A 24,885-nucleotide genomic window follows, 5' to 3' on the forward strand; every position below is an offset into this window, starting at 1 on the left:
GTGGCAGAGGCAGAGGCAGAGGCAGAGACAGAGACGGGGGGCCAGGGGTCTCGTGTAGGGTCGGCTTGGCTCGGAACTGGGTGCTTACTAGTGCGGCCGCAGCTGTGCACAAGCAAACTATGCAGCAGCAACAACAACAACAACAACAACAGCAAGAGGAAGAAGAACAAGAGCAGCAGCAAACGCTTAAGTTGCGCAAGTAAAATCAAGCAGAGTCGTGTCAGAGGCGCCGGCAGTGCGGGGCTTAAAAGGGTGGAGGGGGGAGGGGGGGGGGCACATACAACGATTATGCGCCGGTTGCTCTGCAGCTTTTGTGTATACAATAGCGGGTTATCAAGTCCCAAACAGCGGACCCGACGTTTGGCCAGTGCGGGTGCATTGTGCCCATAGCCCCGCACCCCCTCCCCTCTCTTACTACAGTTATAGAGCTGGGCAGTGGCTGATGATAGGGCAAGGGGGGGGCGGGGGAGGTGTTGGGGGTACGGCAAAGCGCTTATCACAAGGCCTATTGAGCTGTGCGAATGGAAATGGAACTCAAATTGTGGGCGGTCTGCACTGGTGTGCGTGTGTGTATGTGTGTGTGTGCAGTTTGTTGTAGTTGTGGGGGGGCAGCTTACACTTGAGCACCCACACACAAACACACACACACACACACACCCATGTATATGCGTCCAGCTTACACACAGATAGCGTAATCAGGGTATTTCCGAGGCTGTGATTTTTATATTTTTCAATTTGTTTTTTTCTTCTTCTTCGAAGTTGGTTTTTATTTTATTTTTTCGTGCCTCGCTTTCTTTTGCTTGTATTTATTTTCCTTTTGCATTCATTTGCGCTTTGCGCTGCAAACGGCGGCTACTTCTTAATTTCTTTTTAGTGCTTAAATGAGTTGCTCGCTGTGGAGGGTTGCCGCCCCGCCCCCGCCCCTGTCGCCGCCCTGAAATTGTAATGGGCAGCGAGCGAGTCGCAGGCAAATTTATTTAAGTAAATCACAAGAAATGTAAAACAACTGGGCAAGGTTTTTTTTCTTTTCTTTTCTTTTATTTGTTTTTTTATTTTTTTGTATTTTTTGTCTTTGGCCTGAGATTTACCACCCCGTAGCCCGGGCCAATGCTGTTTTTCTTTTCCTTTTTTCTTTAAGGGTGGCTTTCAGTAAGTTTTCTGTAAAGGTTTTACTTTGGCCTTTAATCGATCGACTTTTTTGTGGGCGGGGGTCGATGGGTGACGCCTGCACGGGCACGCGTCCAAGAACATCAATCACAGTTCCGCAGTCCCAGCAAGGTGGCAGCTTCAAAGGCACACACACACACACACACACACAGCTCACACACACACACACACACACACACGAAGCACACACACTGCACACTCCGGAAAATTCCTCAAGTTTATCGTCAACATGTCTGGCATATTATTCAATAGAACTTGTGCTTATCACTTGAGCATCTCTTAAATGCGAATTTTTATATTGAATCTTATCTTGGAAACTTTTTCAATTCGCCAATTCTTTTGTCCACGCAACGGCTATCTAAAACGGGTTTTTAACGCCTTCAATTATTCAGCATTGTTAATACCATAAGACAAATTCTTATTAGGTTAAGTTAATAATAAGATAAAAACAAAAGCCTAACTTGAGCTTGCGAGAATCGCGTAGAAAGGCGTTATTATTAAGAGTAAGAGGGAGAAAGAGTAAAGAGGCGACTTAGTAAGCAAAGTAAGGCAGAGTGTGAGAGATATGGTTAATAAAGAGAAAGAATGAGGGAACAGGAAAGAAATTAGGAGAAATTTGTTAAGAGAGAACGATCGGAAATAAGGGGGAGAGAGAGTATGAGTATTATATAATAAGAACTTTATAAAAATCTCTCGTTCAAGTATTTTCATATGCATGACCATAACTACATGGGCAACAAATCGTAAGCCCTTATTATATATCGTGAGAATCGCATAGAAGGGCGAAAAAAATACATTTTTGCTGATTTGTCTGTTCGAGTGTGGCAGCATCTATGTGAATCTATCTGATTCTGTTAGTTTTTGATTGGTGGTACACCCTGTTTTGGGCAAGAGCGAGGTAGCATGGTTAGCTTGAAAAGCAATCAAAGCTAGCTCTAAACAATGCTCAGTAGGGTATTGAAAGTTCTACACACACACACACACACACACACACACATGCAGAACTAACGATTCCGTTCTGTTCTATCTTTTTCAGTTGTATCTTGCTATAGTTCAAAGTTGACAATTGGCAGTTGGTCTATTGGGTTCAGTTTGATGCTCGGTTCTCTCGTCCGGTTGGATTTGATTCGGTTTTAGTTGCTTGGCCAGTGCACAAGACAGCGGAGAGGAGACAGGGAAAGGGGTAGCCGGGGTAGGCAACGAGGGGCAGCTGCGCTAAATGAAGCAAGGCGAAAATGGGGCGCATAGAAAAAAGAAATGAAACGCAAACCTTTTTTTCCCGGCACATACATATTCCTATGTAGTGCACATTGTACAGTAAAAGCACATATATATAGAATATATGTATATATATTATAGAATATATATATATGTATATATATATATTTATACATATGTATTCATTTCGGAGCTGAAAACAACACAAATGTAATCTATATCTTTTTAGCCAACAACAACAATTTAAACGTAGCACAAAAATTGTCGACGTTGGTAAAGTGGGCGCGCCGCAGGGCGGGCGGTCGGTCGGTTGGGCGGGGGGCGTCACGAAATCGTTGGGTGTGCCCCGAGACGCGACGTCTGGTGGCATGGGATTAGTTGAGAAATAAAAATCCACCCGACCACCAAGCTCGAGGCAAACAAAAAAAAAATACTGCTGATGAGTTGAAACATACAAAAAAAAAAAAAAACAAAATGAAAGAAAATCCAAAAAAAATCGGTTATTTAGTAGTTGTGAGTGGGAAGCTTTGGGCGCATTTTTCTCGCTCTGTTTCATTTGTTCTTGTTGTTGTTGTTGTTGTTGTTTTTGGGTGCGCTAAAGCGAAATTAAAACGAGGGATTTTTTCTATTTGGTTTCGGGTTTACTCCTTTATTTTCTCTTTTTTTATTATTGCACCAGCTCTCCTGACTTTTATGTAATTATATATACCATTGTTCGGTTGTCTATTTGGCTTAGGTGGAGTTCGGTTTGGGGCGGGTTGTCGAATGATTGTGCACAGACATCATCAATACAGGACTTGACAAATGCAATCGTTGGCTGTGTATCAAAGGGGGAATTGAGCAACTAACAAGAATCCCTACACAATGCTTCCAATTAAATGTTTAAGAATGTTGCACTAAAGAAAACTTTAAAAATTGCAGATTTAAAAAAAATATATATGTACCTTAAATTCGTCTGGGGTGACTTCAGAAAGTTTTCCGACTAATATAAAAAGCATTCTATTTATTTATTCATATCTATCTCTTATCTATATTTACTATACTTCCCGTTCATTCTTGATTTTTGGATTGATTCTTGGATTTATCGTTAATTATCGAAGCAAATGCCCAAATGTCCCTTGGGACTTTTTAGAGTAGGTGAATTTTTATTGTTGCTGTACGATTTTCTATGAGTAGAGAAAACAAAATGGTCGGCGCTTTATTTGAAGTGCTTTTGTTGTTGTTGTTGGGTTGTCCCTTTTATTTATTTTTTTTCATTTGCCAGCTTAGCCCGGCAAACGTTTGTTTCTCGTGTCGCAAAGTTTAAGCCCTTTTTTCTGATTGGATTGGGCTTCTTCTTATGTACAACCCTTTTTTATGTAGGCAACGGCCTTATATGCATTGAAGCTTTTGCATAGACTAAAATTGATGTAGAAAATTTGAAATTAAATTTAATAATAAACTCTTCGAGCGCCTATAAATAGGCTATGGGATATTATGAAAACGAAAGCGCAGCGACTCGACCTACAGCAATAATAAAAACATAAAGAGAAAAAAACCTGTAAAGTTGTTGGGAATCAAAATAAAAGACTCGAATACGAAAAATCAAAACACAACAAAAACATACACACACACACATACATAAGAGTCGACGGCGGCGGCAGAGCAAAGATAGAAAGCGTGAACAAGAAGAAGCAGCAGTAGCAGCAGCAGCAGCAGCAGCTGTAGCTGTAGCAGAAGCAGCTGTGGCAGAAGCTAAAGTAAAGTAACGTAATGTAAAGTAAGTGGCAAAGTGAAAGACGCGAAAACTCGCTCATGTGACCGAGCGACCGAGTAATAAAATAGCAAAAAGCGACAGCGACGTCGACGCTGGCTGCGGCAGCAGCAGCGGCTGATGCCAACGCGCAATGTAAATAAAAAGTATAAAGCGTGTAAAAGCAGAGTTCAAAAAAGCGAAAGAGCGCAAAACGAAAATACACATAACATAACATATAATAATAATAATAAAAATGCCGGCCGCTTTAGCGGCTGATTTTCAGACACACACACACACACACATACATAAACATTGACGAAAATTTTGCCATTTTTGCTTTGGCTATCCTATCGCCGCGTACTATTTTCGTCAGTCAGCTGCTGCTGTCTGCCGCCGCTCTCTGCGCTCATATGTTTTTCCTCGCTGTCTGTTTTATATGTATTTATATATATATATATGTGTGTGTGTGTGTGTGTGTTGCCTGCTGAGTATTTTGATAATTCAAACTTCCTCAATGTGCAGCAGCTGCGACGCGACGACTTCTTTTATTTGCTGCTCTGCTTCACCTACGCGTCGTCGTCGTTGTGTGTGCAGCTTTTGCTGCTGTTGTTATTTTTGCTGTTGTTCTCTTTGTCTGCTGCTGCTACTTTAAGTTTTCATTTCATTCATTGCTTGTGCTCTTTTATTAGTCCATGTCTTCAAGTTCAAATATGACGTTTATTTTTGTTACGTCTCTGTGTCTACGACTAACGGGATCGCAAGCGTTAAGTGGATTAAGTAAACGAAAAGACGCAGCTGTATCCATGCATACGAATATGTGTGTGTAGGTATGCATATGCTTAAGAAAGAAGTAACTATTCGAACAGTTTGAATGTCTTTGATTTCAAGCAAAGAGAGCAGCAAATGTATTTATATTTTGATGGGACAAGCTTTAGGCTACTAAGTAAAGAGCCAGCCTTTAATTAAAAGGCTGTTCAAGCGAAAACTTTTCAAGAGAATTGTTTACAATAGTTTGAATTCTTGTCACGAAAAGGAGGGAAAGAAGAGGATTGCAGAGCTTCGATTTAAAGCGGACTTTATTGCGGTTCTTAAGCTTTAGGAAACGTTGAGCAAAGTTTGTGTTCTTATGACGCTTAATCTGATTTTCTGTATTTAGCAACTGCAGTTTTATCCTGGTTATCCTGTGGCAAGCGTGATGGCTGGTCAAGCGCTGTTGCAGTTAAATTAAAAATATGTGGTCTACTTTTAGGTGGCAAGCAGCAGCAGCAACAACAACAACTTGAAGGATATTATTGGTAGAGCAAAAGTGCAAACACAAAGCAAATTTTTGAAGAATTTTTAATTAAAATGCAAGCAGCTACAGCGACGAGGGGGAGGAGGGGGCAGCGCGGCAGCAGCGTCAGCGACGTCAACGTCGTCCTCATGTTGTTAGCTCTGTTTTTGTAATTGTGTAAACATGGGAAGTAGAAAAAAAAGGAGAAGAAGAAGCAGCGTAAAAGCAACGGCGACAAATGTTGCGGTTTTTCGCAAAGCTGAGCGCGAGCGCGCGTAAAAGCAGTTAGTAAATTGCAAATACACACACACACAGACCCGACACACACACACACACACGTTAGAGCCAGACACCTGCATCATATGCAAAAATAAAAGGAGAAAGAGCGAGGCAGAGGGAGAGGTAGAGAGATTGGGCAGCCTGATGGTCACGTAGCAGGAAGCTTCAAACCCAAAAGCCAAAGTCCAGCGAGTGTGGGCTTTATTTTTTATTTTTTTGCGAATGTGTTGGCATGACAATGTGCAAGTGTGAGTGGGACAGCGTGCACGTAAGCTACAGCTGCGTAACAAACAACATGGCGGACAGTGCGGCCGTCGTGAGTGCTTTGTGCGTTCTCTACGGCTATGCCATTTAACCTAAACATCATTCACGTACATGGAACGTCTGCCAAGCATGCTGCTTCTTCTACTGCAACTGCTGCGGCTGCCGCTGCCACTGCCACTGCTGCTGCTGCTGCTTCTTCTTTCTCTACCTTTTTGAATATACAGGCAGGCGGGCGGGCGGGCAGCAACGCCCAATTGCTCAAATGGCTGCAACTGGGGCCCCGGCTGTGTATTGTAACTGTAACTGTAACTATAGCTCTGATACTCTTGAGCCCCCACACACACACACACACACACATACACAGAGACTCACTGTGGAAAAGAATACGAATACACAGTGGAGACACTTTATAGCCGGAGAATCTTCATTTACTTCCGCGCCCAGGCAATTTTTTCGATGTTTTTTTTTTGCTCTGTTATTTTACTTGGTTGCGCATACGCCTCGTGCAACGTTCTCGCCGCATCATTGCCATATTTAAATACCCTATCGAGGAGAGATATATAGAATATTCTTCTAGGATTTTAAAAGACAAATACGGTCTTCTGATATCATGTGTATATATAATAAATTGACTTTTTTTTATATTAAATATTTCATATTTATTATATATGCATATTTATCTCATCTTATGATTTATTTTTTTGGGATCCATTTAAATTTTGCTGTTTAAAATCGTTGAAAGCTTCCACTTTAAAATATCGATTAAAATAATCTATTAAATATATTATATTAAAAATATTAATATTAATTAATTGCAGAGCATTAAATCACGATTATACGTTTTAAATTTATTTCATAATAGAGCTTTTATTCTTGAAATACGTTTTTATTAGAGCTTTTGCCTTGGATTAGTCTCTAAATGAATTCATGATATACATTATTCTCTAAATGTGTTCAAGATTGAGATTTATAAGGATTATTCTCTAAATACTCATGAATGAGATATTATTCTTTAAATATGTGCATGATAGAGCCCTTGCTCAAAATATAGCTTTTGGCTTGGAACATTTTCATATTAGAGATCTTGGCGGATTATTCTTTAAATATTTTGTTGGCTTGCTAGTTGTGGAGGTTAAGATTTGGGAATCAATTTATGAAAATTACTTAGATTAAAATTATTGTGGCTGATCCTTTAGCTTTTGCTTTAGAATGTTGGAACCCATTAACATCTTCTTCAATAGGATTCTTTGAGTAGATCAATAATACAAAATTACTGAGATAAAGTATTGTGACTGATCCCTTAGCTTTTGGTTGTGAATTTTGGAACTTTTAACATATCCTTCAACACGATTCTTAAAGTTTATTAAAATTACTGAAGTAAATAATATTTTGACTGGTCTCTAAGGTTCCAGTTACCACAAGCTATACGGTTTTTTTATATATCTTTTTTGTCTATATCTACTTATGTATTTTTTTAGAGATCAGCAAAGTGCATCAAAAGTTGGCTATATTTGTAAAAAGCTCGAATATCTTTGACATTTCGCTTAGCTAAACTGCCAACTATTGTGCTGCTAGGGGCCGGAATACCGTTCTCAACCTCATCATGATGATCATGATTGTGTTCATTATCACCGTCATCATCATCATCATCATCATTGGTAGAACATTTGCTGGCTGCCTCTTGTGTCCGTTGTTCATCTTTGGCACTGCCACAGCTGCCACCCAGCTGACAATCAATGTTTGGTTTAGCTGCAAAAATTTTCCTTTTAGCCTGGCGAAAAAAGTCGCTGCAAAACAAAACATCGAGTGGCTGTGGAAAGCAAAAAAAATATATATATGTATATACATAGAGCACAAATGTGCGGGGCGAAAGAAAAAAAAAAAAGGAATGAAATTAATTTCTTTTGTGTTTTGGCGGGGAGCAGCTACGACGTTATTTAGTTGGCCGAGTGGAGCTGCCGGAGCTGCCGGAGCTGGCGGAGCAGGCGGCAACTCCAATGTTCATTTCCGGCAGTCAAAGCTGCGTCCTGTGCGTCCCGCTTCCCCGTTCCCCAACCTGCACCTGCTCAGGTGCGCATCGCTCGGGCTGCTTGCAGTTTGAGTTAGTTGGCATCTTTTGCGACCAGCGCTCTGGGCAGGCTCTGTCAAGCCCGGCAAACCCGGCGCCATCCTGCCACGTTGCACTCTTCATTTCGCTGTCTTTTCATACTTTTCATACCCTCCCCTTGTTTCCCTGTCTCCTCTCTTTTTTTTTTGCACATTTTTTTCGCCGCATTCTTCTTGGCGCTTGTTCATTTGCCCGCAACTGTATCCATGGCATGCAGCAGGAGCGTTGAAGGCGTGGCACATACATAAGCCGCCCGCAACCGACAGACCCGTTTGCCTCTTTAGTTTTTAGGTTTGCACACACAGCAACACACACACACAAACACGCACACCCTGAATCGCTGTGTATGCTAATGAAGCCTCTTCTTTGGCTCTGGCTTTCAATGGGCCTGGTTCTGAGTCTGAGTCTGGGTGCAGGTCCGAGTCCAGCTCCGGCAACGGCTCCTGCTCCGGGTTCGGGTCCGGGTCTGGCCTAAGCTCATGCCATTTGGCTCGCTGTTAATCCCTGCCACTAAAGACCAAGAACGACAGGGCGTCACACCCACTTGCGGGTTGGGATGGGCGGCAGGCGCCTTTCTGTGCTGCGCAGTCTCGCAGCTGAGAAATGCAGGACTCGCAGGACAGGACTCCGGCGTCCTCTGTGTACGCCTGCAATCTGCACGCCTTGTTGCGGTATTAGTTTGCTTTACGTGATTTCGTTGCATTCGTATTCTTTTCCTTTCCTTTTCCATTTTTTTTTTGCATGCTACAATTTGGTTTTAGTTTGCCCCTCATTTTTTTTTTCGTTTTTTTTTTTTTGGTTTTTTTTTGCATTTTCTTTGGCGTGCGCGCGCGTTCTCTGTGTGGATTTAATTACAGTTTTCCTCTCGCAGATAATCGAATTTTTTTCCTGCACACACACACACACACACACACACTCGCATACACACCACGTCCACGTCCTGTGTGTTGTATGGGACTTCCTTTTAATCTGCATGTCGATTTCCTTTGCACAGATTCTTCTCTTACTCTCATATTTTTTTTTGCCCCCTCTATCTTTTTTTTCTACTGTTATTTCACCAGGGTCCTTTCTTTTTTGTTTTTCGACCAAGTTTGCACATAAATTTCAGTTCAGTTGTAATTAAAAATTGCTTTTGAGGCTCCTGCTGGCTGCGTTTCTTAGTCAAAATTAGTTTTCATCTTCTGCTGCATTTTGCCTCGTGTTTTTAATCCACAAGTTTCGTTCCGATGAAGCATATCCTTCTCGTTGAGTTCCCTCTGATTTGCCACTCCCCCATCCCCCACAAAACCTCAACTCTGTGTTATTTTTTTCTTGTATATCTCTGTCCATTGCAAAGGTTATTGATTTTGGCTTGTGCCCGGGCGGATAAAGAAAAAAATTGACCTGAAATTATTTACCATAAATGATTTCCGTTTGACTACAGGTTAATCAAGCTGGAACTTTTATTGTTCAATTAAAAATTGGCATGGAAGTTCTAATTGCAATACCCATTCGGAAAGTTATTAAATATTCAAGTACCAGAATCTTAAATTGGGGAGTCTTTACTCTATTAAAGCTAATATGAACATAAATATAACATTCGCGATAATATGTTCAATTTACAAAACTATAAATCCTACATTAAGAAATTTTAAATTCACTTAAACTGGCGGAAAATGGGTGAAAATCCAATTTTAATACCAGTATGAGTACTCTCGTCGCGAGAGCGCGACTATTGAATACCCTGAACCTACTTTTACCAAAGGTTATACTAGCATTAATAAAAAATAAGATTAATCGATGGCCATAAAATTAAAGATATTCGACCTGTATATACCATTCTAGAAGCCGAATGTCAAACTTGGCGACTGAAGCTCTTAAATTCTAAGATATCTGCCCAAAAGAGAGAATTTCGATATCGATATTGATAAATGGCTTGCAAAAGGTGGAAGTTATCGGTTATCGGTAATCGAAAACAAACTCGTATTGCGCGAGCACTAGAAGAAAATACGTTTAAAATTTCAGTCTCTGGCTCTTATAGTTTCTGAGCTCGACTCGGCAATTGAAGCTGATCAAGAATATATATACTTTATGACGTCGGAGATGCTTCCTTCTGCCTGATACATACATTTGCACAAAACCATTATGCCATATTTTCAGGGTATAAAAAGTACATCGTCTATGTGAATTCTCTTCAAAAACTATGCCATACCATGCCTAAAATCTACCCAAGTTGGAAGATCTGATTATGCTCAATTTGCATTTAAGCAATAAGAGAAAATTTACCTTAATTTAATTTTTATTTAATTGAAACTTGAGGCCAACTTCAGGCGAATTGAAGTCGCGTTAAGCATTTTAAGATCTACATTTATTTTAAGTGATTTTCCATTGCATTTTTGTGGTACCTTTTACTAATGACCTCAATTCGTTTTGCTCTCTTTCTATCTTTCTCTTTGACAGGTAAGCAAAAGTCGTGACAGTGTAAAACGCCCAAAAGAAACCCTCCACAAAGGGGGGAAAAAACTGCAGCAATGCAAGAAAGTAAAAACTGTAAGTTTCACTGCGATCTGGCCACAGATTGTAACCAATATAAAAGTAACTAAAAAAAGTATATACAAATATTCGTATATATGAACCTCGATTTGAATGTGTGTGCGTGTGAGTGTGTGTGTGCGTGTGTGTGTGAATTCCAATTTTGAGAAAATGCGTACAAAAAATGCAAACTGAATCACAATGCAAAAATGTTGAACGGACTTGAGTTTTGTGTCAATAATAAAATATACAAAATATGGCAGCATAATTTTGTAGTCGACAGTTGAATACCCTGTAAGATGATGCATATTAGGAATAGTTAGTTATCGATAGTTTTTAGTTTTTAAATTCAGTATTGTGGCTGGCAGTTAAATACACTGTAGGGTATTACATCAGGTAGACTATTCAAAGCTGATGCTAAAGCCCTGGGATTTGTTATAATTAAGAATAGTTAGTTATCGATAGTTATTTAGGATATATTTTTATAGGCTAAGAAATAACTGTTTGTCTTGTCCGTATGAGTTCTAGAGTTAAATATATATCGTATACCAGCTAAATAATTAGTAGCACCTTTCAATAGCTGCCAGAGTTGATTATTAGCATAATTCTCGATTGCTTTTAGTATATTTGAAAGGATGATTATAAAAAAAATTAATAGTTTTTGATACCAGCCCATAAGAACTTTGAGAATATCGATATCACCATATATATGGCAATGCAACTGTGTTATCGATATATTTACAGCTGGGTCTTAGAAATGTTTTATGCACACATATTTACTAACAAACCATAAAGGCTATAAATATATCAATATCAGGACAATGCAACTGTTTCTGCTGTTAAATATAATATCGATAAAGCTTTCTCTTGGAAATATTTAGTTAAGCATTTCTGCCCGTACGTCTATAATGTCAACAACCTATATACCCTCTATAATGCAAGATAACAGGGTAGTTAAACGAGCGAAAAAAAAAGCAGTTGTCTGAGTGACGCCGCCGATCAGAGTTTTGAGAGCTGTTGCCTCTGGCCCCGGGCCTCGCCCTCTCTGCCCTTGGGTTGCATTAAATCGTGATACACTCCCCAATATATATATATATGGATATATATGTGTTGTTATATATAAAGATTACCTGTGGCATTCACATTGTGTGTGCTCTGTATGTTGGAATGGGCGTGTCGCTGCCCTGCTTTGGTTACTTGCCCCTTTTGGCCACTTGCCACTTGCCGCTTCATTGTTCGAGCTGATATTTTTTGTGTTTTTCTTTTTTTTTTTTTTGGCTTGCACGATTGTCGAATCGATGTCGGTCGCTCGAATGGATCGTCGTCTTGGCCAGTTTCCTGGAATCGCCAGAGCCAATCGACTTGGCTGGTTGTTGTTGATGTTGTTTTTGTTTTAGCTGTTGTCTGAGCTCCTGAACATATGTAGTAGCTCGTGTACTTTGTGTGTTCTGGTTCTGCGTGTCAGTGTTGGAGTTTGTCTGCCAAAAAAAAAGAAGCTGAACTTAACCAACTGTCGTCTGTTTGCTAGAGATGAGCGCGTGTCGATATTTCAAACAACAAAATGAACAAAATGAGAGTTGAAAATATATAAAGATCTAAGATCTTGTAAAAAATCATATCAATCATGTCATCATATTGAGATATTTAAAAATGGGAAAAGTTTGTAGTCTTTCTTTTCTTCTTTTCTATATTTTGACTTCAACACACGACAATCCATAACCTCCGTTCAATCGCTCAAAAGTAAGTCGATTATTCAAGCTTTTACTATCGATTCACACATTGCTTATTTCTATATCGATACGTACATCGCTTTAACTTAAGCATATATAACGATTTTTACAAAAGAGACGATCTTCGATTTAACAAATACAAATGAAAAGGGTTCTGCTCTCACAAATTTCTCAACACTAGTCTACCGATTTTCTATCGATAGATTATTTATCATAACTGCTTTAAGTTTTACAACACTAGCAAGCAGTTTAGAAGGATAAACAGCTGTTGGCAATCGCTTTATCCTTATCCTCCAAATATCCTCACACTAGACTACTGAGTGTCTATCGATAGATAATTGATTGCATCTGCTGTAACTTTTACAACACTGGCAAGCGGCTTAAAATGATAAACAGCTGTTGTCACGCGCCCGTCTCTAGCATATGACATTTGAACAGCAGCAGCAACAACAACGAATACACACACACACACTTACACGATGTGCTAATTGAGTTAGTACACTCACATGCATCGAAAAAGAAGGAATGAAAAAAAAACAACAACACTCATGACTCGTGAGTGGCGAAAAATGTCGAAATACTTAAGTAGCCAGGCCAACGGCAGCGGGGCAACATATTGTGTCTACTTAGCAACTTTCTGGAAAATAACACCCCCAAACAGTTGCCCCACGGCCCCCGCGCCCACTACAAAGTTGCCACACTGGGAGAAAAAAGCAGGTACATCGAGTGAAAACTTGGGCAAAATACAGTACAGCTTGTAGCTGCTTAAAATTAGCACGAAAATCTTGTTTTGAGCACCAATTTTGTTATTTAAAAATGTTCCCAAATACAAAACTTATTTTCTATGCTTAATTTAAGAGCTGTTGCATGTTCTTTAGTAGGCAAATGCTTGTTATAGTTTTCGTTGGACTTGATTTAAGCATATAATATTTATTTAATATTTTTTTTTCGAGTGTAGTTATTGTTAAATGGACTTAGGGCTGTTGCACACCAAAACGATAAGCAGTTCGATAGTTGTTGTTGCAGTTGTTGCAGTTGCATGCTTTGCGCTCAATTCCGCATATGGCATCGAAAACCGATAATTACCAAAGCCAGTTCAACACACACACACAGACACACACACAAACACAGAGAGGAGACCTCTACCTGCAGCGGAAGCCTCACAAGGGACAACTACAGCAACAACAACATCAGCTTGCGACCTGTTGTTGTTGTTGTTCCATTGGCAACAAATTACTCACGCGCAAAAATTGTTGTTGCCATGTTTTGTTTTTTTTTTTTGCTCTCCGCATATAATTTCACTATATGTATATGACGTATGCTTTCTTGTTGCCCGGTGCTATATGTCTGGATATATATGTATGCATATTTATATGTGTATGTATATATAAATATATACATATATAGATACCCTCTGTATATTTGTTGATTTGTGTGTTTATGCATTGCCCCCCAATATGCATAAAACCTTTAGTTTACCTGTACGATTGCATTAGGGTAACACAAGTTGATCTTATTATAAAGAAAATACTTCAAGGAGCGGTGCTGAAAAAATAATAAATTGGAAAAGAATTTAGTAAAAGATATGCTGGTAAAAATAAGCTAATGTAAAATTAGATATATATAAAAATAAGCTAAGGTATAATTTTAAAGAATTTGACTAATTTTACAATTTTCAAGTACATTTCTATAATGTTAGGGAAAATTAAAATATAATATATAATATACATTTCCATTTCAAATAAGGGCAGAAAGTTTACAATCGATTAAACAATTTTGTTGTTTGACCCAGGTGATCTTTTTCTTTACTGCAGCAGAAAAGAACAAAAAAGTACCTTAAAATTAATATTATATTAATATAAATAAAAACGGTCAATTATTATTCCATATGCCTTTTTTAATTGTTTTGTCATTTACACTTAATCTAAACATACAACGATCTTACGTTAAATAAAAATATTATACTTTCCAAAGGACTTAGCTCAGCTTATTGCTTTATCCTGGCCTTTCTAGATCAGTGCATTTGAAACCTAAATCTCTTAAGCTGCTAGCACCTTTAAAGAAGCAAATGTTGTTTTCGTATATTGAATCACCCTTATGCTGATATCGAGTATCTGTCTCCCTCTCTCTCCCTCTCTCGCTCTCTTTGTGTTTGTGTGTGTTTGTATTTAAGCCGCAAAAACGAAGTCAGCGTTTGCGACGACGCCGCCGTCTCAGTCGCTGCCACCGGCATCGGCAACGCGGCACCGGCAATGATGACGCCGTCGTCGGTCTACCTGTTCGCAAAGTTGGACACATTTTCTTTCTTCCACATCGTCGCTTACCTAAGGGACTCACACATTTACACCCTACCTGAGCATGCTCACACACACACACACACACACTCTCACGCTGATATACACAGTGTGAGTGCGAAGGAGAGCCACCGACTGGAAGAGACTCGCTCTATCTCTTGCTCGCCCGCTCGCTCGCACACGAGCCGCTGCGAAAGTCAAGCCAAGCTGAACGAACGGGCCACGCTAAGCTGCTGTTGCCGCTCCGCCGGCGGCGTTAACCAACAACGTTGCCGTCTCCGTCGACGCCAACGTGGACGTGTCGTCGTTGAAAGTCTTCGTCGTCGTCGTCGTCGTCGTCGCCGTCGCCGTCGTCGTCGTCGTCGTTGCCGTCGTCAGACGTCGCCGAACAGAAACGAAACGGAAAAAAGTTGGGTTTTGGAATTTTTTTGCTCTTGCTCTTCTTTGGTTTTCAGTTCAGTTCGATTTTAATGCACAGTCGCAACGTACGTGTGTACCTGTCTTGTGTTTGCCGCTTTGTCTTCTTCCTCTTCCTCTTGCTCTCCTTCGCGCTGCGTCTTTTCGAAAACGTCGCCGTCGTCTTCGTCGTCGCGCGAATACACGAAAAACACCTTCAAACAAAAAAAAAGTGCAAGCAAAAGCAAAATATGCAACAACAGCAACAACAAGTGCAACAAAAGAAATAGCGCAAGCAATAAAAAACAACAATAACAACAAGAGCTAAAAGTGCGATCAAAAGAAAGTCAAAGAAAGTAAGTTGCTCGCTCAGTTGTTTTATTTTCCTTTTTTTTTTTTGCACAATATTCTCGTTACGTTTATTTTGGCAATTCCCATTTATGCTGCGATGTGCAAGGGGATATTTTTGGGAATATTTTGGGGATATTTACGCTCTGCAGTTATGTAGAACGAGATCGCGAGCGAGAGCGGGAGTCAGCTAAAGAGAGCGCGCCTTTGATTGAGTGCAGAGGGCGCGCAGTCTCTCAGCACTTGTGTGACCCAACCGATCACCGGATGTGTCCGGCTAATGTGCCGGCCATTTTGTTTTTTGTTTTTTTTCCTCTGCCGCTCATTAGTCTGCATGGCGCTCTCTCGCTCTCGCTGCCTGTCACTGTGTACATTGTCTGCTTGCCTCAATTATTGATTGATTAATTATTGCTGACGCGTATGCGTCGTCCGTTCGACCATTCGACCCTTTGCAAACCGGTTCATTGACGCCTCGCATTGACGTCGACGTCGCTGCCGCTGTCCGTAGTCTGCGTGTGGCGCGCTACTCTCTCTTTTTGTTATTTTTGTTGTTGTACTTGAGCCACTCCCCTCCCCCTTGTTTCGCCCACTTCGGCGCGCCTAACTATAATCCAATTGCTGATCATCGAATAACCCCACTTTTCTCTTCACTTTTCTGCCTGCACTGCCTGCACGTTGTGGCGCCTGCGCTGGCAGCCTCTGAAGCCGCATTTTCAATCAACAGCAGCCCCGTAACGGGGTTGCACATGCAACCGCCCCTCAGCTCCCATCCCCCCTCCACGTCTCTCACCATGCTCTTCTTCGCACTCTTCTGGTCATTTGCAATTAACACTTTTGCGTACGTGCCACAGGCGGCGGCAGCTTAATCAGCAACAGCAGCTGGCCACATGGCCCAAGCTTTCAGCTTCCAATTTCCAATTTCCAGTGTTAGCAAACAGTTAAAGCTGCAGCCGCCATGCCACACACCACAAAGCTAATCAGCGTGCAACGACTTTCTCGTTAATTTTGTTTCTGCTGCTTTTGTTGTTGTATTTTTGCTTTGCTTTTTCTGTAATTATTATTTTATAATCAACTTATTAGCGCCCCGCCCCTCCCTGCTGCAACACGCCGTAATGCGTGTTGCCCCTCTTGTGCTGCTACTGCTAAACCAAAATTCAATTAAGATTCTCTAGTGTGCGATGTTGTTTTTTTCCAACTATTTTTTATGTTCACATTCTATTTCTTATTGAGGTCTTCTCGCACCCCTCTCACTCTCTCTCTCTCTCTCTCTCTCTCTCTCTCTCTCTGGTGCGCCTGCAACTGGCCCCAAAAACAAGCTGCCTCTCCATGTCTTTGGATCAGCACTCTTATGGTTTTGCCATTAGTTATTATTAGCTGGTAATTAGTCTTTGAATTTAATAAAAATTTCATCTAATGCGTGCAGTTAATGATCTTTAAGTTAACATTTGCTGATTGCGAAGACAACAAGACAAAAAAAAGTTCATTTCGCGTAGCCGAAGATTTAATGCACATCTATTTTCATATAATACGTATATAAACAAATAAGTAAACTTACGAGCGAATATTCAATGATTATGTCTTTGTTTAAGTATTTATAGTTTTTTGAACGATGTTTTTTGTAGTACAAAGTACAAAAGTTTTTTACACTTTATAACTCAATTTACAAGCAATCTATACTAATTCGACAATAATTATTTTCTACTAAAATATTGGGAAAATTACTTGGACAAGATATTCACTCGAGATTTAATAAGTTTGCCGAGTTTGATAACAATATCTTGAGGAACAGAATATTTTGCCTGATCCGATGTTGATAAGATAAGTGCAACTTTTTAACGCCGAGTTTCATGAATATAAAGCAAATAAGTTTTTCATACAAGATTCCACATTTCTATCGTTCGTTTCTATGGAAGCTATATGGTATAGATGTCTGATTCGGTCGTTTCCGATATATGTACTTCCTGCAACAAATAGACTGACCTATGCAATTAAGACGATGGCCTTAAAACTCAGAGACTTGCATTATATTCAATACAATATGATTATTTAAAGTGGTATAGGGTAGATAATGTGTATTTGAATCAACTGTAAGTTCTATAATTAACCGTAAATCTTGCGTTTTGATCGCTCATCTCGCTTATTCGGCGCTTATCAGTCAATCCCAAAAAACCAATCAGTTCTCAAGGAACTGGCTAATCAGGTAAATGAGACGCGGTCCCGCGTATAGGCTATACTCGTGTATATGTATTATAAATACCCCTATTATATTTCAATAATCATTTTTCTGTATGCCCCGAAGCCAAAATGAGCTCATCCCAAACCCGTCAAACGTTTCCCCGCTCCGCAGTTCCCCCGCCGTTCCACCGCTCCCTCGTTCCCATTGCTTCCCATCGCTTCCCGCATGGCAAATTGTGAACACAAAAAGCGATTCCAAACCCAAAAATTTATAAGCTTATGTAATCGTTTTACAATTTGTTGCTTTGTTTTGTTTATTTTTTTTTTGGTTTTCAAACAAAGATTGTATAATTTTTACGAAATATTTGACTGCAGAAAGTTCGATTGGTTATAATACATATAGACGACATATAATTAATACTAATTAATCACACGAAATATTTGGCGAAATCTTTTTTAAGTGGCAAAAATAAATCAATTTGCAACATTTTCAGTGTGTAACTATATATATGTATGTATATATCTGTGTATATTTGTATATTTGTGTGTATGTGTGTGTGTGTATCTATTGCCTAGTTGGGGCCTTGAACTTGTCTTTAACCCAAGCGTAGTTTCGCCTCGAATGATCATTAACTATTTAATTCATTTCTTCATTTAATACAATGATGTTTATAATTTTTCTAGGCCCACAACTCGTTATATTCAATGGTTTTCTCGCTGCCAACAAACTCATTAGACCTTGAAAATCCTATATATATAGGTTTTTTTTTTTGTTTAGGCTGAAAATTATAGCGACATTCGTTGTGCAAGTGCGTAGAATTAATTACCAAAAAAATAAGAATATAGAAATAAAAATAAAATAAATAGGAATAGAATAAAGTGCGGCTCCCATGACAATTAAAGTCTATGCTTCTAGGTAGCAGCATTTATAGAGCTGTATTACACTTGTGTGTGTGTGTTTGTGTGTGTGTGTGTGTGTGTGTGTGTGTGTGTGTGTGTGGTTATGGCCAGGCACATTGACTTTACAAGCCGCTTAGGTGCTAAAAAAGAAAACAACAAAAAACGACGACGACGACGACGACGGCAATTTATAAAATAGAATCTTCCGTGTGTTTTGTGTCTTTTGTTCGTTGATTGCGATCGTTTTCCAAAAAAAATGACTTTCAATTTTACTTGTTGTTTTTTTTTTGTTTTTAATGTTGCTGCCACAATTTTCAGCTTGTGGTTGCAACAGGTTGCGGCTTCAAACTGCGGCAGGTACCCGAACAGCTCTTTTATTGCCTTTTATTCACTTTGGCATTACACTGTGCAACAGTTTTGATGTATTCCATCTTATTCGCTTGTTTAGTTTAAGATTTTAATATCAAAGTTGTGGCTTCTAGAATTAGAAAGGCATCGTTTTGAATCGTAAGAACAACTTTTTAGTTGACGTTTGTTTGCATTTAGCATAAAAGTAGTCGCTGGAAAGTTGGAACTTTTAGAAATGAGAAAGGGCTCTTTCTACGCCTTGACTCCAAAACTCTTATACTTGGGTTGTTTTCATTGTTCCTATATAATACTTATTTTATACTCATATACTTATACTAATTAACTTATTCTTAAGTTTTTAGAATACCTGACAAAGTTATAAAAATTAACAAATGTTTTCTGGCCCAAAGCTTACTTCAATTCGTTTGCATCTACCTCAATCAAACCCATTCGCTGCCCCTTCTGTTAGCAGAAATTTTTTACAATTTTGTTATTTATTTATTATTTTATTTTATTTATTTATTTTATAAATTTTTTGAAAAATATGGCTTTAAAATTTTATAAATTATAAAATAAATTTGATTAAATTATTTAAAATTTATTTAAATAAAATTTGTTATCTGAAGTTAACTCTAATTCATTAACAACCTGAACCCATTCGATGCTCTGCATCTACATTTTTGCGTGTAATCTTTTCGTTCTTCTTTGTTTTGCATCCGTAAGCGTTGTTCTGCAAGTTCTCTGTTGCGAAATTTCACAATCTTCCACTACTCTATTAACAACCATCTAAGCCAATTCCATTCTCTGCCTTTTCCTATAGCATCTAAGCTATGCTGTGTTAATTTTTGCGTTCTTCTTTGTTGCACATCCGTAAACTTATTGCTTCAAGCAGGTACTGCAAAGGCTCTGTTGCGTTTCTTTACAATCTTCTACTACTCTAGCTACTAATATTATTACAGTGCTCTGCTAATTTAGCTACTAACTTCTACTACACTCTACTACTGTAGCTACTAATACTAATAAGACACTCTACTGATTTACATACTACATTAATTTAGCTACTACTACACTCTAAACACTACTAATACCATCTATCTCTCAAGCTACTATTAACGCTCTCAAATTCTAGCTGCCCCTTTCACTCTAACTATTACTACAACTACAACTGTCTCGCCCGCTCTACGCTCTCTTCTTTCTGCCACATTCGTAAACGTTTGCTTGCTGAAAAACAAAACGAATTCTTCACCTATGCCGAATCGTAGCATTTTGTTGCTGCACAGTGTAGGCCTTAGACTGGACATTAGACGGTTGCAGCGCAGCGATATGTGTTTTGGCTGCAGAACCTGTTTAAGCCGGGCCCAAACACGTTTCGGCCAGTCCTTGTTTGGCGTCTTAGATACGACCGAGGCCGCCTGCTGCGACCGCCGACTGCCGACTGCTGCCTTGTGCAGTTTCAAGGTTATAATATGTCTACGCATTTACGAGCTAGACCTTGACCTTGTCCGGGCCGGCGCCTGCGATCCTATTTCTATAGCTCAACTTCTTTTGCCCACTTTCAATGTTACCTATATGTACCTAGAGCTAACAACTCCTGCGTTTGGCCTTGCTCTACCTTGCATAATTTATGTCTGGCAATCTGGGTTACACACACACACACACACACACTTAATACACATGTGTGTGTGTGTGTGTGTCTAGGCCCTGTTATCAAACTGGCTGCTCACAATATGCGCACGTCTTTTGGCTCTCGAACCCCTTTACAACTTTTACTGCTTTTTTCACTGGTTCTTTCACTGCTTCTATTCGCGTGCTTCTTTCTTATGTGACCGTTTTTTTTTTCATTTTATTATTTTCTTCTTCGTCTTTTTGTTGTTTTTTGGTCTCCTTGACGTTTGGCGCATTTTCAAACGTTTTGCTTTTTGATTAAATTTTATGGGCACACTTACCTACATTTAAGTGGCTGTGGGTGAACTGGGCTAGTAGGGGGGGGGGGGGTGAGGGGGGCGTTGTGTCTGTGTACGTAACGTATTCCTGTTGCTTGAAACGAGTTTTTCCTGCACTTGCTTTTCACATCTCCTTTTTAGGTGTGTGTGTGTGTGTGTATATGTGTGTTTGTTGTTGCTGCTGCACATCAAACAGGTCGCGTTTTCTTCAGCGTTGTTTTTGTTGTTTTTCTTCTTCTACTTTTACTTATTTACTGCTCTTTGGCTTTGCCGCTTTCCCGTTGTCTCCTCCTTTTGCTCTCTTTGTCTTTTGCTTTTGCCTCTGCCTTTGGCTTTGGCTTTGGCTGTGTGCCTCTCTCGCATATGTTTACCTTGAATACGTCCTTGAAGATTTGTCTTATTTTCGTTTTATATTTTGTTTATAGGTCTTTTTGTTGTTATTTCTTGCTTCTTCTTCTTCTTCTTCTTCTTCTTCCTCATCTTGTCGCCCAGTTTTCTTGCAGTTGTTCAGCTGGTTGTTTAAGTGGGTCGTCGCGCCGCCTGGGCAACATCTTTTTCTTTTATGGGGCATTTTTCATAGCTGAAATTCCTGTTGGCATTTTTTTCAGCTTCTTCTTCTGTTTATTGCGCATGTTGCAAGCTGTTGTTGTTGCTGCTGCTTCTTGGCGACTCTTTATGGTATTTCCTGCATATTTCAAATATTTGCAGTTCAAAATTGTCGTCAATGAAGTCACCTGTTTGCAGTTGCTTATGCAAGTTATTTATACTATCTTCAAGAAATAAATTGAATTAGTAAGCAACATGCGTTTAGAGTGCCACAATTATGCGTTGTCCAACACTATTTGCTGATTGGGAATTTAATTTAGATTAAAAAGCTGGGGAGCAAAATAAATTATTATTGCATTCTTTTTTTATAATTTAATTTTTATTATTTATAATTATATTTAATAATTATATATAATAATTATAACTAAATAATAGGTATATACAATTATTATAAATTAATAATAAATAATGTAATAATAATAATAATAAATAATATAATAATAATAATAATAATAATAATAATAATAATAATGTAATAAATAATAATAATATATAATATCATACTAATTAGGTAATAAGAATTGTTGTCAATAATTATTATATATAATAATTATAATAATATAATAACAAATTTAATAATATTGAGTTTTAAATAATTAAAGCATGGCAAGATTCAATATCATATTATATTAGTTTGAGCAAGCTTAATAAAGATATTATACTATATATATTTATTTAAATTTATCCTTATGATAAAGTTTTAAATTTTTTTTTTTTTGAAGGTTTTTTAATTCCTTTATTATATTATATATATATCTGTATATTATGCTATATAGAGTTCGGTTCAAAGAATTTTATCATGGATTTTCATAATTTAACACAAAAATATTATATAAGAATAGAAAATTAGTTTTGTGTTATGATTATGAATTTCCTCCATTTATTATTTGTAATATTTCTAAATCTGGTCTATAGGATATAATTCCTATCCAGCTAAATTCCTGAATTGTAAAGCATACAAAAATAATATATATATTATATTATATTATATAAAATATTTTAGTAAAGTCTTAAAAGACTAAAATTCTCAAATGGCATATTCTATATAAAAAATAATTCGTTTAAATGCTATTTAATTCTAGAGAGGCCTTTGGGCTCTACTCGAAGCACTCGCGAGTTCACTCACTTTATGCGCATGATTACTCAATTGTAGCTTAAAAGAATTAACAACAAATGCTATAAATAACACTTTTGCCGGTTGCTGTTGTTGTTGCCTTGTGTTGGCCATAATGTGTAAGCCAACACTTGACTGAGTGTGGACTGAAGGGGAGGGACAGCGGCAGAAAGGGGGCCGAGGAGCTGCCACGGTGTGGGTAAGAAGAAAATAAAAACCAGTAAGGTTCGTTCTGCTCTTGGCTGGCGAGGTCTGCTACGTAGTTGCCGCTGCCTATTATTAACTTGGCTACTTGGCTTGGCTTCTCTTTTACGGCTGGCCATAACCATGACTTCTGCCTGGCTGCGCGACTCGACTTGGCTCTGACTTTGAGGTCAACAAACAGCTGCTGAGCTGGGAAATCGAGTCGCTGCCGTTGCCGTTGCTTGTGGTTAGCTGAAGTCATGCGTTTTAGCCATAGCCTCACACACACACACACACACACACACACACACTCTCTCACTATTCCAGCCGGCTTCTACAAACCAGTTTCTTGTAGCCAAAAAAAAAAACACAGTCAAATAAAATAAAGTTTCTCAAGCGCTTGTCTTGCGGCCGGCGTTTTTCTTGTTTGTAAGTTTAGTTCGCACGTTTTTTACGTATTTCGTTTTTTTTTTCTCCTCTGCTTCTTTTTTTTTTTTTTATCTCATTTTGTATTTTGGTTAAAGCTTTGACTGATTTCTGGATCTGATCCGAGCGTTTCACACACAAAGCAAACGTTTCCGCTCGCAGCTTGTTAATAATAAATTGCATTGAAACTAAGTCTATTAAATATTATCTTCAACGGAAGTTTCGGTTAATACTGAGCGCTCTTTATATAAAAACTAAAGTACAGATATATATATATCTGTATATATATAAATCTTTGTAAATTTATTGCATTACCTTGGTGGTTAAGTCTTCTCTGGATTCGTAATGTTCTGATTTCTGTTTCTGGTCGCACACCAAATGAATTTCAATTTCTTTCGGCTCAGCTCAACATATGTATATGCAGATATATGTATATCTATATATACATATATACATATATCAGACAGATGTCCACATATGTATACATAAGTTTCCACACCACAACATTGTACATAAATTCAAATTATACACTTTGTGGAATAGGTCTTTTGGGTTCTGGGAGTTTCTAATTTTGATATAATCGATTTACAAATGTATTGATATAAAACCTTTTTAAATTTATCGATAACAAGTCGATGTATTACAATTTTGGTTAGATTCTCAGTACTAATCCATTAAAATCCACACATGGAGTTGTGTGGTGGTAATATATTAAATTAACTATCCCTGAACTTGATGAAAGATCGATAATCGAACCTTTATGCAAAATTATTTGTTATCGACTGTTACTTATGGTTAACAAACATCGTTAAGTACCGATAACAATCCGCATTCGATAATTGTCGATAAATGTAGCTTAAAACAAGAGATTCTCTGCGAAATTCAATTATCTATAATTAATTGTGGATAAAAAATGTTCGAATTGTATAAAATTTGAATCAATTGTTACTTTTGGTTATCGTGCATCGATTATTATCGATAACAACCCACATATATCGACTCCGCATTCGATAATTGTCGATAAATGTAGATAAAAACGAACGATTCTCTTCGAAATTCAAGTATCGATAGTTTTATAACGATAAGAAATAAATGATACAAATCTGCACATCTTGGCACTGCATTCGATAATTATCGATAAAGCACGAACAATTTAAATTGTCTATAATTTGCAATCTTGATTGTGTTAAAACTCAAAAGAGTATTTAAGCTTCGTTCTGCTCCAAGTTTTTATTTTATTTATTTATTTCGTATTTTGTTTTTGTGGCCAACGACTTGGTCTGTGGCCTGGTTGGTCGCCTGGGTTGATTGTGTGTGTGTGTGTGTGTGTGGCTCTGGTGTGACTGTCAAAGCATACAATTAACATAATTTACTTACCAATACAACCACAACAACAACAACACACACACACACACAGGCACGTGTAGAAGAAGAAGAGAAAGAAGCGGCTGCCATCACGACAGCCTCGTCGCCAGTTTCTAAGTTTTAGCAAATTTGGCAAATTTTCGTTGGTCTTTGTCGTCAATTTTTGCTGGTCAACAAGCTGCCTGTAAGGTGGAGGGGGAGGGAGGAGGGGTGGGATGTAAGGTATTGCGGGGGTGTTGCACAGTTTGCGGCAATTTGTGGGTGTCTTTCAGCTCGTTATAGCTCGCAGCTGTTGTTGCTTTTGTTGTTGTTGTTTTTTTTAGTTGAGAAATCGGTTTTGTAACCAAAAAGTTGTTGATTCTAGGAAATGCCTGGGTATCTGGCAATACCTTTGACTCTGAATTAAAACTCTTTGGGACTTTTAGAACTCGTTGCATAGTCGATAAGCGGCTGTAAAGTTGACGCCTTATCAGCTGCCACAGGAAGTTTGCATTGTAATCAGA

General features: G+C 38.6%; 1 protein-coding gene across 1 annotated transcript in view; it reads left to right on the top strand.

Annotated features, from left to right (window-relative positions):
• The first annotated feature begins 5,910 nt into the window (after positions 1-5,910).
• The window catches only part of LOC135437836 (uncharacterized), a 40,534-nt gene continuing 21,559 nt past the window's right edge, over positions 5,911-24,885 (top strand). The window contains exon 1 of the mRNA XM_064695912.1: positions 5,911-5,988. Coding sequence (XP_064551982.1) covers positions 5,911-5,988 — 78 coding nt within the window. The remainder of the gene's footprint in view (positions 5,989-24,885) is intronic.

This window comes from Drosophila montana, unplaced genomic scaffold (genome assembly GCF_035044405.1).
Source record: "Drosophila montana isolate Dmon_TW-CO22-7 unplaced genomic scaffold, ASM3504440v1 contig_3833_1, whole genome shotgun sequence".
Classification (NCBI taxonomy): domain Eukaryota; kingdom Metazoa; phylum Arthropoda; class Insecta; order Diptera; family Drosophilidae; genus Drosophila; species Drosophila montana.